Source organism: Pogona vitticeps, chromosome 1 (assembly GCF_051106095.1).
Source record: "Pogona vitticeps strain Pit_001003342236 chromosome 1, PviZW2.1, whole genome shotgun sequence".
Classification (NCBI taxonomy): domain Eukaryota; kingdom Metazoa; phylum Chordata; class Lepidosauria; order Squamata; family Agamidae; genus Pogona; species Pogona vitticeps.
This window is the reverse complement of record NC_135783.1, coordinates 28571806-28587938: the sequence shown is the minus strand read 5'-3', so window position 1 is coordinate 28587938 and position 16133 is coordinate 28571806. Positions and strand designations below refer to the sequence as shown.

The 16133-nt window shown below is 39.7% G+C and overlaps 1 protein-coding gene across 4 annotated transcripts; it reads right to left on the bottom strand.

The window, feature by feature from the left end:
• Nucleotides 1-5873: 5873 nt before the first annotated feature.
• LOC144585774 (uncharacterized) lies at nucleotides 5874-15507 on the bottom strand. Of its 4 annotated transcripts, none has more exons than XM_078382940.1 (7): nucleotides 15358-15507; nucleotides 13347-13418; nucleotides 13047-13190; nucleotides 11693-11745; nucleotides 10556-10636; nucleotides 9179-9271; nucleotides 5874-6797 (listed from the first exon to the last, which is right to left on the bottom strand). In XM_078382940.1, the coding sequence occupies exons 2-7, from the start codon at nucleotides 13414-13416 to the stop codon at nucleotides 6747-6749; spliced, it is 492 nt and encodes a 163-aa protein (XP_078239066.1). In that variant the 5' UTR covers nucleotides 13417-13418; nucleotides 15358-15507; the 3' UTR covers nucleotides 5874-6746. The 4 variants fall into 4 exon arrangements, with proteins under 4 accessions (XP_078239066.1, XP_078239069.1, XP_078239068.1 ...); XM_078382943.1 differs by having other exon boundaries at nucleotides 15336-15467; XM_078382942.1 differs by having other exon boundaries at nucleotides 14910-15465.
• Between the last annotated feature and the right edge of the window lie 626 nt (nucleotides 15508-16133).

Here is a 16133-nt window from a genome sequence, read left to right as displayed (position 1 = left end):
CCCACTTTGCCTGGTGATTGATTTATACTCAGCGTTTCATTTATTAGCCATTTCAGCATTAATTTTGGCATTGTCAGACTTCTGTATCTGAGCATTAATTGGGATAATCACAGTTAAGATTTAATAGTAACAATGGATGGAAGTCCAGGAGAGTCTAACCTCTGGCCACACACAACACTGGGTTACTTGGCAATCACACGATAGGCTACAGAGTGGAGTTGGCAGAACCAAGGGAAGAGAAGAAAATGGGGCTTCTCCACCAACATAATCCATTGAGAGTGCAGAGAAAAACAGGCAACTTTACACCTAGGTCGGTGCCCTATGTCTGCTCCCCTCAACATGTCTTATAATAGGCGTAAATGCTAGCTGTCCCACATTGCTCTTGATGTTGCCTGTTTATTGGGCAAAAATATTTGATATGTATTTGTCATCTAATTGTACTGGGGTGCTTCTCATACAAAGAAAAATACTTACAATTTTCCAAAAGTAAATATAATTCCTCCTATTCGTATAACATTCAGCACAGAGCAGATAAGAGCTCAGGAACTGGATAATTGCACCTCTGAAGAATGTGCATGTAAGACCTATGGAACACAATTCAGTTTATTTCTGAGTGGCCATATGGATCAGGAAGGGCAGGATACATATAAATGAAATAAGTAGCTAAAGCTTAAAAGGTGGCATGCAATGTATGGGAGGGGAGAATGGTGGGGAAAGGTTAATTAAATTACAAACTCAGACTGGTAGGAAGCATCATCCAAGTCATTCATAGAAAAGGAGCTGTATCTTCTATTTCTAGGATTTTTAAAAAATGGACATATTGGAAGGCCAGGCATGGGGAAGACTCAATGTGGTTTCTGCAAACAAACATCTTGTCAACTTAAAATTATTTGTAACCTAGCTTGGGGGGGGGGGGGAAGAGATACATAGATATTGCATGCATGTGCTTCTCAAAAAAGGATCAGGCATTTTGCCAACAAAAGCGCTCAAGAAAAGTTCATAATACTAGGTGGATGGCTTTCCCTTGCAGAGCAGCGACTGATTAAACACCTGGAAGAAAGCAATGGGGATGAACACAGTGAAGTAAACAAAGCACAGAGTAGAAGGCAAATCACGCAATCTTCCCAGCCTCTGGTAGGCTTCTTCCTGGGTGACCGGTTCTGTGACTGATGTTGCAACAAGTGTGAAAATCGGCATGTAACAGGGAAGCCTGCTAGAGCAGAGGAGCAGCTTACAGTACGTGATTATCCTCCTGCTCTCTCTTTAGGGAACCAAATACCAGCCATACTATATTATCAGTTATCAGTGAAGCAGCAACTGCTTTTCTGCGCAAATACTTAGTGTTAAGTGCTACTGCCCTTTTAAATGTTGCTTTACATGCTGTGCCAGCGCATGTATCAGCAACCAGAAACTGAGAATGAGGAATAAGGTGGCCCTGTTTGCTGACAGCACCAATTTATTTAAAGTAGTTAGAACAACAAAAGAAGAAGGAGGAGGAAAAGGCAGTTAAAAACTCTTGTAAAGAGATCTGCAGGGTGAGAGAGTGGGCACTGAAATAGAATGCATTTCAATGTGAACAAAGGTAAAATGATGCACCATGGCAAGAAACACACACCATTCTGATTTTCATGATATGCTTATGGGGGTCTCCACTGCCTGCAACTAAGCAGGAAAGGGATCTTGGGGGTTGTGGTTGCTAGCTCAAGGGACACACCATCCGAATCTGTGGCTGCTTTTTAAAAAGTCATTTTTCATGTTAGGGTCATTCAGAAAGGAATGATAAACAAATCTGCCCCTATTGTCATGCTTTAAACATACCTCTAGTGTAGCCGCACTTGGAATACAATGTGCAAAGCTGGTCATTGCTCCTCAACAAGGATGCTGTAGAGCTGAAAAAGGTGCTAAAGGGTGGAACAAAAGGGGAGCACTCTCTATGGCTACAGGCCACAACACTTTGAGCCTTCTTAGCTTTGAGCAACAGGTGACAGTACTTTGCCTCCCCCCCCTGCTTTTTCTCATCTGTCTGTTCCCCCCACCCTCCATTTTAACAAAGAGCCAAGCCAGACTAATATGACTCCTTCTTTGGGAATGGCCACACAATCTAGTTCTGCCCACCAGTTTAGATAGCTTAAAATGCATTCATGACCAAATGCATTCATAGAAGGTAAGTCTATCAATACCTACCAGTTACAGTGATTGTATTTCACCTCCAGTATTGGTTGCTGGGGCATACAACAGTAATGTAGTATTATACCCATGTCCTCCCTGTTGGCTTGCCATAGGCATTTATGTAGCCATGAGATAGTGAAAAGAATACTGGACTAGACAGGGCTTTTGTGTGAATCACCAGGTTCTACTTTTTTTTTTTCCAAAATGTCATGTTGCTCCTTTTAAAGAAATCTAAAGCTCATTGATTTAAAGTGATAAAACATTGAGTATTACAATAATGATTCATATTAACATGTTAATGCATCCCTATCAAACTGCTTGGGATACATTTATTGGGAAATATAAAAACATTTAATTTACTTTTGCAACTGCTGGAGTTTGGTCTGGGCATAGTGCAAAACACTCCAGTCTGAAGGCTTTCTTTTCCTTTCTTTTTTGCAACTCATTCAAAACTCTTTTGGCAGCACTAAGCCTACAAGAAGTCAAACCACCACATGTATGCAAAATAGGAAGGGTAGTGACACTTTCCTGTTTCAGAACCTATTGTGGACTAAGGGAAAGAGAGAGTCTCTCTGCCTACAAAGCAAGCTGCTGCTGGTGCAGCAGCAATGAGATATTTGACTTTAATGTCCAAATTGATTAGGATTGTAATGTGTGTTTGGCTCACACTCAGCACTGTTTGTTCTCTTCACTGGATGCAATCCTCTGATCCACCAAGCTGAACACAGAACAAGATTGCGCTCCATGCTGCACAATTCTGGAATTTTCTGCCAAAAGATATTGTGAAGAGTCTGTGTGTATTTGTGTCATTGCACTAAAACTAGGGCTCCTTGTGCTAGCCAAAGTGAAGTTTTAGAATTAGAACAACGAATCTAGTGCAATCTTCCACTGTGCAACTGTTTCTATAAGACACAGGACACGTACACTGCCTGATGAATCCAGCACTACATTAGTGGAGATTTTTGCCCTGCTTTTGTCACACTAAATCACGTGGCTACTGCTTTAGACATCTTTAAAGTGTATTAGACAAACAAATGGAGGATGTGTGTCTCAAAGTCTATTGACTGTGATTGGCACTACAGAACTAGTTGCTAGGGAGCAATAGCAAAAACAAAACAGACTATTGCATTGCTTTCAAGCCTCAAATCTAGATCTTCAAAGCTATTTGGCTAACTACTGTGGACAGCATCATGCTGCAATGTAGACAGATCTCTGGTTTGATCTGGATATGGTACTATTCTCAGGAACATGGCCCTTCAAATACAGTAGTACAAAACAAACAAAGAGGGATAAGAACTGGCACATCGGATCACACAAGGCAGTGAGCCACATGGCTTTTGATTGACAGACATCCCATAGAAACAGACATCTTAAGGAATGCTACATTTAAACATCACAGTTAAGCAGTCATGAAATAGAATATTGTGTATGTATGCAAACACACTCACAAACACACACTTTCCCCTGAAAAATGTGTGTCTTACAATTGCATGTGGCTCCAACTGATCTCCGATCATATTTGACAATCAAGTCCACACCTACACGGCCTCTGTTATATAACAGCAACTTCTGTTTCCAGACCATTTGCAGGGTTCAGAGAAGAAGCTGTCATTTAACAGTTGAAGAGGTAGGTGTACTATTCAGAACAGCTACATACAACTCAAAGCTTGTTAACAGTTTCTGCAATAGCAATTTAATGAACTTTTTACTGATCATAACAATCTTTTTTAAAAAATAGAATATTAAACAAAAATTCCTCATGCACAGATCTAATAGTTCCATCTGTTGACATGCCTAGACTGCATAGCAGTAATAAACAAAACCTGTGTCATTCACTTATTACCTCTGATGCAAGTTCAAAAATAACTGTGTCCAACTCTCCTTACAGCATATGCCATGTTTGGTAACTGACAATTTTGGATTGCAAAAGTACCACTTGATAATATGAACCAACCCTACAAAAAGTGTGGGAAAAGTAAAATTATAAGTAATCTTCATACTTCATTTCTTGATAACTATGCTAAGATTTATTTGTTCTAGCATGGTATTCAATTAATCTCATTCACCAATAAATGGCTTTTGTCAGAGAAATAGGAGAGAGATTGATAACACTTTCCTCCCTAGAAGTCCTCTATATGCCTTCAACAGTTTGGGGATCTTCCACAAAAGATTTAATATTGTACAGGAGAAAAAGAAAATTTATTTTGTATCAGGTTGAACTTTGCCTCTGAGGAAAACCAGGAAGAGAAAGAAAGGTTCCACAGAGTGGTAAAATCAGGGTTAATCAAATATATCTTTGGGTAAAATTAATGTTTGCATTTCCCCAAATAGGTAATACAAATGGAAGTCTATATGAGAAAGGATGACAGATGATGTCAGTGAACATCTTTCCAAAGGAAGGTCAGTAACAATAGGCTGCATTGAAGGTGTGGTAAACAATATTAAATATTTCAAAAGAACTTCCCAGTGCCACACTCCTTAACAGTTTATCAGGCACTGTTATGTATATAAATAGCAGAACATACCCATTTCTCACCCAAACTGTATTCTGTTAAATATCACTTTCAATCCTCAAAAAGTTTACAGAAGAATAGGGTGCCCTCTGCTGTTAACTTGTAAGGGTTTCAGGAATGTGAAACGTTATAGTTGAACAGAGGCACACGTGCCATACCTTGGTACAATACATAAAACATATTACAGCTGAGAAGCAGAGGTGGCTCCGCTCCACTTAGACTGGGTAGTAGAAATATTCATAACAAGCAACACAGTGATAGCATACAATACATGAAAGATTATCATGGATTATATTCGCCTGCTTTGACACAGAGTACAGCATTGCATCCAGTCTCCCCTTCTCTTCCCATACCAGAAGTATGATGGGACATCACCATGCTATTCCTTCTGTCTTTATCCACTGCAGCCAATCATGTCAAGGAAGGGATGGGAACAAACTACATTATGCTATCATGCCATTTCCTTTACTGAACATTTTGGGGTCAACTGTATTTAGCAGCAACCTGATCAGTAACGTCTCATTTATTTACAGTAGTTAGCCCTGACTCTTCCCGGAAAAAGGTACTGAAGACAACTGAGAAACTTTCTTAAATAAATAAAAATACAGTGGTGCCCCGCTAGATGCTTACCCCGGTAAACGACAAAATCGTTTCATGATGACTTTTTTGTGATCGCTATTGTGATCGCAAAACGATGGTTCCTATGGGGGAAATCCGCATTACGTTGCTTAGGAGCCTGCTTCGCGAACCATTTGTTCGCTATACGATATTTTTCTGGCTCTGCAAAATGGCTTCCCTCCACAAAATGGCTTCCCTCCCTTCTCAAAATGGCTGCTTTCCAGAGGGAAGCTTCGCATTACAGCGATTTTGAACAGCTGATCAGCGATTCTCTATGGGCAATCTTCGCTGGACGATGAGGTATTTCCCTATTGGAACGCATTGACCGGTTTTCAATGCATTCCGATAGGTTTTTTTTCGCTTGACGATATCGCTTAACAGCGATTTTCCTGGAACGGATTATTGTCGTCAAGCGGGGCACCACTGTAAAGCAAATTGGAAACATACAGTCATTAAAATAATAACAGTAATTGTTACGGCATCATGTTGTTCTATCGCAAGTTTTCATATATGTTTACAAATGCTCTGCTATTGGACTGTACTTAGAACTCACTAAATACGATGTAGATCAAATTCAGAGGAAGATATTTTATTTGGCTTTTCTTTTAAAATAAAGGTCTATACATTGTGAAGTCATATTTTACGACCACTCTTTCAGTGATGTCTAACTGACATAGTGATGAACTCTGCAGACATTGGTAACCCACTGGGTTTCTCAAAGTGTGTATCTAGCTATACACTCCTACATAGGAAAGATCAGAATACAGATTAATTACGATCATACAAAATGCAAATAGCAATGCAAAGGGATAAACTAAACCGGAAGGTGAACTATTTTCAGAATCGTTGCACAACTGCCAGAGGATTTTAATTAAAGCCTGGCAGTCATTTCATAAACTGCCATTAAGATGTTACCAACTTTGAAAGAAAATACATTACACCAAAGAAACAATGTTTTATAAAATCTACTGTATTCATTTTCCTAGAATACACACTACTTAGAGATACTTTGCTATTTACAAACAAATACCTGTAATACTAAAAATATCTATATATGCAGGTATGCTTCTTTTTAAAGAACTTATTTGCAACTATTTTTCTTTAATAAGGTAGATGACAAAGGACAATTGATGGTAAACTTCTATTTTGCATGCAGTAGGCAATAGGCCAAAATTTAGTCTTGAGTTTTAAAATGCTTTAGTGCATTTTGAAACATTCAGTCTAGCACTGTTAAGGTCACAGAATGAGCAACGTGGCTCTCTGTCGGCAAGTTGTTGTCAGTTCTTCAATTTGCCTGTAAAGAAGGTGCTCTATCTTCACAAGAGGACTGTTTTAGCTCTTCACACTTTAAGTGTTCTTTCGCTCTCCCCTTCATTCTCAGCTTATAGAGCAGGATGATCAATTGAGTGGGCAGACGATACTGGTCCTTGCTTAGTATCATTTTCACTACAAAGCGGAGTTCAAGAAGTCAAGAAGTTCAGCACGGTTTCGATCACGCTGGGAATAAAGAAGTCAGTCATTGAGATCATATACATTTTTAGCAGCCACCTCTTATGATTAGAAATCCATTTTGCAGCCTATGACCAAAATCCTCTTGCATAGTTGCACTGTCAAAGGAGAAACAGTGGCACTCACAGTAGCAAATTAGAGCTAATTAACAATTCCCTGCTTGGAATCCTGGTCATTCGCCAAGCCACCTATCTGGTGCACGGCTAAGAATCCAACAAGGGACCTTTTAATTAGTGGCAACTGTCACTGAGAGTTATGCCATTTCCCTTCCATTAGTATAACTATGCAAAATTATTTTGGCCTAGATTCATAAAGAGGTAAAGCCTAGTGATTTCAGTGAGGCTTACTACCAAGCAAGTATGCCTAGGGCTACACTTGATTGAAAACCATGTCTTTCTGAATTTTATCCCGAGAATGCACTTATGTTGCTATGGATAAAAAATTCTCTAGAAGTAGTTCTGTAAAAGCAACAATCACCTTGGAAAAGGCAAAATACTGTAGTCTATTTCCCCCTCCCTTACTTGTTATTTAATGCACTATTTTTTCACCCTTTCATACCTTATTCTGTCAATAAACCTAGGTCCCACCATGATATTACTCAAATTATTTATAGTATGTTTGAAACATATTAAGAACTGCCGTAGCATCTGAAAGCTAAGGTAAAACAAGAAGAAAATCAGAGTTTGTTGATGGCTGAAAATTTTAATAATACTGTTGGACATAAATGCTATTGCTACAGTAACTGTAAAAGATAATAAAGAAAAAATGTGTATCACACTTGCAGGACACGAGGATTGAGAGAAGGTGAATTCATTGTAATTATTATGGAAATCCTTTCCCCCATTCCCCAGGCACTTCTGTATTCGTCAGCAATATGTGTAGCACCAACTGAGAACCATTCATTTAGCCAACCATTCATGTCAACCAACATGCTTAAGCATATTGTTGCTGCAGGCAAGGGAAGTTAAAAATAATGAAAATTAAGATGGCTTGTACAGTACCTAGAAACTGGATGGTAGAGAAGGGCTAACACATACTCATACAATTTGCATGCACTTCTACAACTCTGAATGGAATGAACAGTGAGATGGGATTTATCTAGCTTGAGCAGAGAAGAGCAGTCAATCCTTATGTTATAACATCAGGACTGCAGAGCTGGAAGGGACCCTATGGATCATTTATGTTATAATTTAAAGGCAGGACTCTTAGCACAATGTTGCGGTGTATCTTCTTCCCTCATGAGGAGCATTCCTGTTCAGGGCTCCAAATGGTCCGGCAGACCCGTCCTGTTCGTGTCTCTTAGGGTTAGTGGGAAGAGTGTCATGAACAGGAAAATAATTCTCTCTCTCTTTTTCTCCACATCACAGGTGGCCTTCTGTGCTATGTAACACGAGACCAGGGATAGGGAATGTGTGGCCCTTCAGATGGTGTCAGTCTGCGTTTTCCATGATGCTCCACTCCTGGTAATGCAGGTGGGAGATTATGAGAGTTGCAGTTCAGTAGCTTCTGGAGGGCCACACATGCTCAACTTCTCCACTAGAAGACTACAGCCACAAACGTAACATTTGACAGCTATAGAATCAAGGTATGGGGCAGAGGCAACACCTTTGGAGACCAAACCATTCCTCTGTAGGTCAGGGGTAGTTTTTAACTCTACAGGAACATCCCTCTAATCATACTCTTGCCCTTGGGATACCTACTGTAAGCAAGTCAGGCACTTGGTCAGATCAATTCCTTTTTGCTTCATGTCCTCTGGGTTCCTTTGTTTTGGGGAGGGTTTGTTTTTAACTAGTCTTCCATGGCTCGATTGCTCACAACCACACAGACTGACAGATTCAAAGTGTCCGCCTGATATCTAGCATCACGGATCATCACCTGGTTTAGTGGTCATAGATAACTTTACCAGGAACTGTCATTCTTTTTTAATTTACTTCATCTTTTTGCATAGTTTGAATAATCCAAGTACACAGAAACTATTACCTTATTTTTGAATAGTTTCAAAACTGCAGGAATTCCTCTACTAACATATTCAGCCAAATACACCATAATGGTTAACACTTTGATCCAGCTGTAAGAACATGTCATAATTCATAGTTACAGATGTCCATTTCCTTCTGTATGGAATGATGCACTGATCTAGTTCAACAAGATTTAGACAAGCATCACACTGGCAAGATTTGGAGTAATCTAAAACTGGATTAAAGGTTAACATTTACATAGCTTTCACATCAGTTTTATTCTGCAGAGCACTTTATGCTCCTGAATTTAAAATATCTGAAGCTATGACCAAAAGAGCAATACTCTTAATAAACAAAGAGCGTTGTATCTGTGTTTAACTAAACAATATTTTTAAAAGTTTGTAACCTTACCTCTTTATCCTTTTTACTCTTTTTTATTTTCATCTTAATTTTTTTTCCTGTGATCATACTGTAATTCTGATTCTTCTTTTTATCTTTCAAGTACTAAAAATCCAGAAATAAACAAATATGTACCATGCTGAATTATTTATATTAATAATAATTTATTTATCATGTTTTCCAGAAATACCTGTGGGTTTTTTTAATGTCAGAAAAACCCACTGATGTGTGAATGTGTAATGAAGGAACCTTTAGAGTCAAAAAGAGCAGGGAATAAGAAGCGAGAACTAATTTAAATTAATAAAAAAAATAGGAAGCACTATCCTAGGAAACAATGTCACACAATCCAGGGGTTCTTAAAAAAATATTACCCCATAAAAATAACATAATAAAACCCCTTTTGCGTCTTCCTTTCTTTTCTTCAAACAATTTTTAGAGAAATAAAATGAGAAAGTCCAAACGCATCACTGAGACAGACACTTACAACTTTGACCTACTACAGTCCTTTGACATTTTAGTTTAACAATTCTAAAACCACTTCGAAACTAAATGCTGCATTTAGTTAGTTAAGAACATCTGGACTTGATCTAGATATGGTTATTAGGAGCATTACATTAAGAGTGAGACACAAATATAATTAAATATCCGAAAAAATAAAGCAGCCACAAAAGACTCACAAGAATATCAACCACAGTTTGAAAGTGTTTTACTGTATATAAGGGTGACACTTAGAAGTGTGTTCCATAATGAAAATTTTGATTTCCCTTCACAGGAACAAAATCCAAGTCAACTATGAATATTTGGAGGTTAAGTATCAAGCTATGTAATCCCCTGGAATAATTAAAGGGTGCCAAGCACTCACTGCCTTTAGTCCCATTTAAGATTTTTCAGTATCAGCAAATAAATCAGTTAAATCCAATCAATTCTGGTCAAGGAAACACTGAAAGCACTGATTAACTGCAAAGGAATTTTTCTCCCCTGAACTTCATTCTACTCATTCATAGCTGACAGCATGATATTGTGATTACAAGTATTGAATCAGAAACTGTGAGGGTTCAAATATGACTGAGCAACTTTCAGACAGTCACAAATGATCAGGTTTAACAGTCTTGCTTTGAGGACTAAATGGGATATGAGTGGGGGAGATCATGTGTGTCACCCTGAGCAATTTGGAGAAAGAGAAGAATTAAAGTGTAATAAAATATACATCAGTCTGTATCATAACAGCCAGATGCAGTAGTTTCCAGGGTGGCAATTTCATACAACAGATAGCTGAAGTAATTCTCCTATCTATGCATTGTATTATCTTTAATAAGTTTTCTATGGGTTAATCTAGTTCTTTGAAAGAAAAGAACAGAGGTGTTGCTATACATTTAGTCTTGCATATACCTTAGAAAGCTGAACAGGTCCTGATTTGTCTTTCTTTTTCTTTTTTTCTTTCTTTTTCTTCAGCTTATCTTTTTTCCTCTTCTAAAATAAAGAAGGGGGAAGATATACAGAAGACGTCACAGCCACAGAGAAACCATACACATTCACATTAATTGATGACACACCAAAGTGTGTTCATCAGCTCCTAATTTTAGGGTCTAAGGGCAAAGAGCTTCAGTTTCAGCATGAACCTGAGTAGACCATGCTCACTGTTTCACATTCAAGACTAATTGGGGAGTAGCATTTCCAGAATCTTCAGGCTCTTAGCCTTGTCACCGGCAACAACTAGACACAAGTTTGGTCAGAAATTTTGTCAACCAAAACATGGATTGCACTAGGAATAGGGGCAGTGCTAGAAACCTCCAGGCGCAATGCATCCTGGGGGAAACCCTTTTATACAGCAGGAAAAAAAAGAGAGGGAAAAAACATTATTTTCTATGGATTTCATTTCGTAAACCAAAAATTACGTAAACTGAGGCATTCGTAAACCAAGGTACCACTGTACTCCCAAAAAGTAGCTTTTCTAAACAATTTCTCAGTTTGGTACTCCATGTTTTCTTTGACACTTTTTCCTGGCAGGTATCTGCTAAACTTAAATGGAAATCCATCATTTCTCTGGCAGGTGAAATTCCTTTTGCCTCTTTGGATGACTTATCTCTAGAGCCCAATGTCAGCCCCCTTGCAACCCATCCCCACTACCTACCAATGACAATAAGGATCACTCTTCTATGCAACACTGGTGAACATTTGCTCAGGGAACAATGAGATACATATTTTAATGGAATATGAGTTCACAAACTACATCAGCGGAAAGATAAGCAGCTGTCACATGACAATTCAGATTGATTTGGCATCAGTGGAAATGTGAAAGAAAATGTGGGGGAGCCTACCTCCTGAGATATTTGTTAACAGGCAAACTTATCAAGAGGAAGCTGGTCAAAGCATCTGAATCATTATGTTGCTTGGACATGAGTTGTATTCTCTCTGTGTTCACGTAAGTAACAAATATGTTAACATAACTGTTCCTTGAAACCAGGTTCTCTGTTACAGCCCATATAGCTCATATGAATATTTTTCATTTAGTTAAATTAATTTTACCTTTTTGCTGTGCTTCTCCTTTTTTCTTTTCTTTGATTTTGATTTGGGTGAATCTAGGTATTAAGATTTTAAAAAGTGAATATTAGTTGGACAAATAAGAAATGGTTACAAAAATCAAGATTATCAACAACAGTGTTGTTGAGGCGTATACCCCATTGCTTTCTATTATACAAACAAGGAAGCATGTTTTGTTTTATTTTCTTCAGCTGATTAGAATATCTAGAGTAGTTTGTGGCTGGGGCAGCCTGGTATATTTTTATTTTATCCGGTTTCTAATTGGAAACTAATTTAATCATGACAAAAGGTTCAAATTCTGCTATCTTCCCAACTCCTAAACTTATTTCCTAAATGTCCTTACCTCCTAAAGATTCCTTCTCTAGTGAAGCAGTTTTAAACTATGGGCCAAGAAAGGGAAAGCCTTTAAGCTTTTAAAATCTCCAACCCTGCAGCTTATAGCTGGCTTCTGATGATTGCAACAGACAAAACACAGGATGGGGGTCCATCTTATTATGCTTATCCAGCTTCTTCAGCTACCTAAAAGTCTTTACTGAGTATTCACAAACTGTGGTGATGAATCTGATTCAGCCTGTCACATCAAATAGCCTATGAACAGGCAAATTAGACAGTTATCCCCAGAAAAATTGTCAGGTTAACAGATCCTCAGGAACAACTATTACTATTTTTAGCTGGGCTTATGTCACATTTCCCAATTTTAGGGGAGCAGATGTTATAGTCATGCCAGTTGGGAGATTTCTGGAATTATTGCTATTATTGTCATTACTGTTAAGTGTTCCATGCTCTAGAAAGAATAATCTCAAGGACATTTGAACTAGGATGCTCCTGTTAAATACAATCCAAGTGTCTCTTAAGCATGGTATTGCATTTGTTTAGTTAGAACAGTTATATAACACCCAATAACACAAAATTCTCTGGCAGCTAACAAAGTGACTAAATGTATATTGTAGTAAGTTACTATCTGGTGAAATGGATGTCACACTGCTAGAACGCATTGCATTTCTTACTTCCAAAGTTGTTCAAAGAATGTTGTATAAGAGCAATATTCTGCTATATAGTCTAAACAGGTAAAGTCAGCACTAGTAGTCTAATCTCTGACTACAAATTGATCTTTAAAGACTTTATTACACCTCCTCCAAGAGATAGAGATCTGGTTTAAGCATCAGGCAGGTTCCATGTAAGAGGGTCCTTGGCTTATACAGCTCTCATTACTGAAGTCCATAAGATGACATACATCTAATATTATAGCTGTTTTTTTATACTTGATTTAGCCTTGGACGGTGTCTGCATTTGCTTTCGGCATATGAAATGACCATCATCTGCACTGAAATAGTTTTACCTCTACTACTTGACCTGCTCCTGCTATGTGAAGCAGAGGATCCTGAAGAACTAGAAGAGGAAGACGTTGAAGAGCTAGATGATGTAGTAGATGAAACAGAAGAGGATCTGCTTCTGCTGCGTTTCCGCTTCTTCTTCTCTCTCTCTTAAAGGAAAAACAAAGAATGGAAAGACTGTTCACTTTTTTTAATATAGTAGAAAATGATGACTTTTAGATGCAAATCAGAAATACTGCACCGTGAGCGACTATGAGCATTGTGAACCTCAAATATAAATTATAAGCACAACTTAGCAGTCTTACCCCTGGTTTGTGTCTTCTCTTGTGACATTGCACGCAATGCCCCATCTCTCTCTTCATGTCTGTCATCCATATCTACGGAAATATATATATCAAATATTGATATTTTAAAAACACTCATACACAACATTGCTGAATATTTTCTGTGAAAGGAATGGAAAGCATCTTGGCAGTTGAAAAGGAATGGTTATACTACTGTTATGAATCTTTATGGATACCCCAGTGGTTTATCTATCTGGCTGCAGAGCCAGAGGTTGGGAATTCAATTCCCCACTGTGCCTCCTTGACAGGAGCTTGACTTGATGATCCATAGGGTCTCTTTCAGCTCTGCAGTTCTAGGATTGACTGGATTTATTTATTCAGACTATATATATAAGAACTATAACCTTTTGAATTTCAGCTTCTGGAATCTGGCTGGCTTATTGTTCTGAGACTGGAAGTCCAACCATGCTTGGCAACTCAAATTCAGGAACAGTACAGTATGAGTAAGACAAGGTTGTGTCCCGTAATATATACATTTCTGCCACACCTTTGAAGCCTATACAGATGACAAATTACCTCGAACTGAACATTCTATTTCTTACCCAGTGTGTCTTTGCCAGATAGTCATTTACACAGAATAGTGTTAGCAAAAAGATATTTGCAGCAAAGAGAAAATTAAACCTTGGGACATCTTTAATTAATTCTTTATGGAATAAGATTTCATGAATTAATGCCTTTTCAACAGATGCATGAAATGCTATCCTCAGTTGGCTTTCTTCTTTTCAATACTGTACAAGAGGAACGACTGAGGAAAGAGAAGAAAACAGAAGCACTGTAATGGTAAATCAAGGAAGAATATGTCCCCCTTACAAGCACCTAAAAGTGGACTGTGCTACACAATCTGTGGGAAAAGATGGTTCCACAAGAGGACTGGATGAAAGCCAGGCAGACATGGCTTCTCATATGAGATCTCGGAAGCAATTGCAAACATACCAGATTGCAAGAGGGAAGGTATAGCAACTTCTGAGTAAGCAGAAAACCTTTGGGCACCTTAAACTGGTGAAGTAAGTTGGTGGAGCAAAGGTCACAGAGAAAGATTATGTTGAATACAGGAGAGGGGGGGCGTTATAGAGCAGTGGTCCCCAACCTTGGGCATCCATATGTTCTTGGACTACAATTCCCAGAAGCCTTCACCACCACCTCTGCTGGCCAGGATTTCTGGGAGTTGAAGTCCAAGAACATCTGGAGGGCCAAGTTTGGACACCACTGTTATAGAGGACTTTGATAGGGCCAGTAAAACCACTGTGTGAGATTTAAGAAAAGAAGTCCGAAAGAGATGGCCGATACTCATAGTAGAGGACCCAACCATGGTCATACTTTTGCAGTGTTATAAAGGGAGTAGTAGTCACAATTTGACAATCTCTTAAAGATAGGAAACAAAAAAGACGAAAAAGAGATAAAAGTACATGCCTGACGGGAAGGATGGATGTATCAGACACACAGGAGTAAATCAAAATACACGCCAGACAGGCGCAGAAGGCAGCTTGCAACAACCCACCCAAGCTGATACTGCAACAGGTTTACCTCCCCAACAGCAGCAGCAAGACTGTTTTAGCCTCCCAACAGGTACAGATGTACGGAAGGACAGTTATCCGGATCCCTTCTCATATTCGCAAGGGTAGAGCGAGTGATGATGGACTGCATGCAATGGTGGCAACCACCAGTTACTGACTTTGGACTAACGCCTCGTTCTGCAAGTGGTGCCTAGGACTCGTCAGCACGTCGTCTGAAATGGGGGGCATTTCACTCACTCTCCCTCCCTCCGTCCCTCCCTCTCTCTGCCGGAGTTACCCGGGAGTCCTCACTCTCCGCCCCAGCTTCCGCGAAGAAAAGCGGTGGCTCCGCGGGAGTAGTAGTTGCAACCGCGACACGGGCTCTCTCATGACCGTATCATGCACCCACGCAAAGGCTAGGCGCCGTACAAAGACGGCAGGAAGGGCACCGACTTGCCCAGGAAACGCGACAGGCCCACCTCCGGCAGCTGCTGTTCCTCAGGCCTACCCAGGATGGTACTCAGTGTCAGCGGCGGCAAAGACTACCAGGAAGAGGCGGGAGCCTCTTCGGGTACCCGGAACCACAACGCCGAGCACTGCCGCCTGCCGGGACAAAAACAGCGTGAACATCCGGGAAGTGAATGAAGGCGAAGGCAGTCGGCGCCTCCTCGCTATGTCGGATTGGCAGCGCCGAGCGAGAGGAGTAGCCAGCCAGCAAGCCCTGGCGCCAGAGGAGCAGGGCCGCTGGTCTTGGTGGGGGAGAGATTAAGCCGGGGCACACGTCTGCGCCCTTAGAAATACGCCTCAGGGTGTTCTGCAGAATTTATACTCAGGGAAGCATGTTTACGATAATCGGTCTTCCAGACAGAGGAGACATTTGGGCGGAGTTGTTTTTCGCTCCACCTTTGAATAACAACTTGCCAAAGCGATAGTTACTGTTCAGAGTGGCGAGGATTTTGTGCTTGAGCCAGGAAAGCAAATGGTACAAACTTACTGGGTTCTTGTTCACTCAGATAGCCTTGATATAATCTATTTGCCTATTGTAACTAAAGGGTTTTCTCGTGTACTGTACCAGAAAGAAGCCAGTGCCTTTTTTTTTACAAATGGCATATTTTGATTTACAGTAGTTTCCATTTTACACCCTATAAATCAACCCTGAGTGCTGACTGGAAGGACAGATCCTGAAGCTGAGGCTCCAATACTTTGGCCATCTCATGAGAATACTCCCTGGAAAAGACCCTGATGTTAGGAAAGT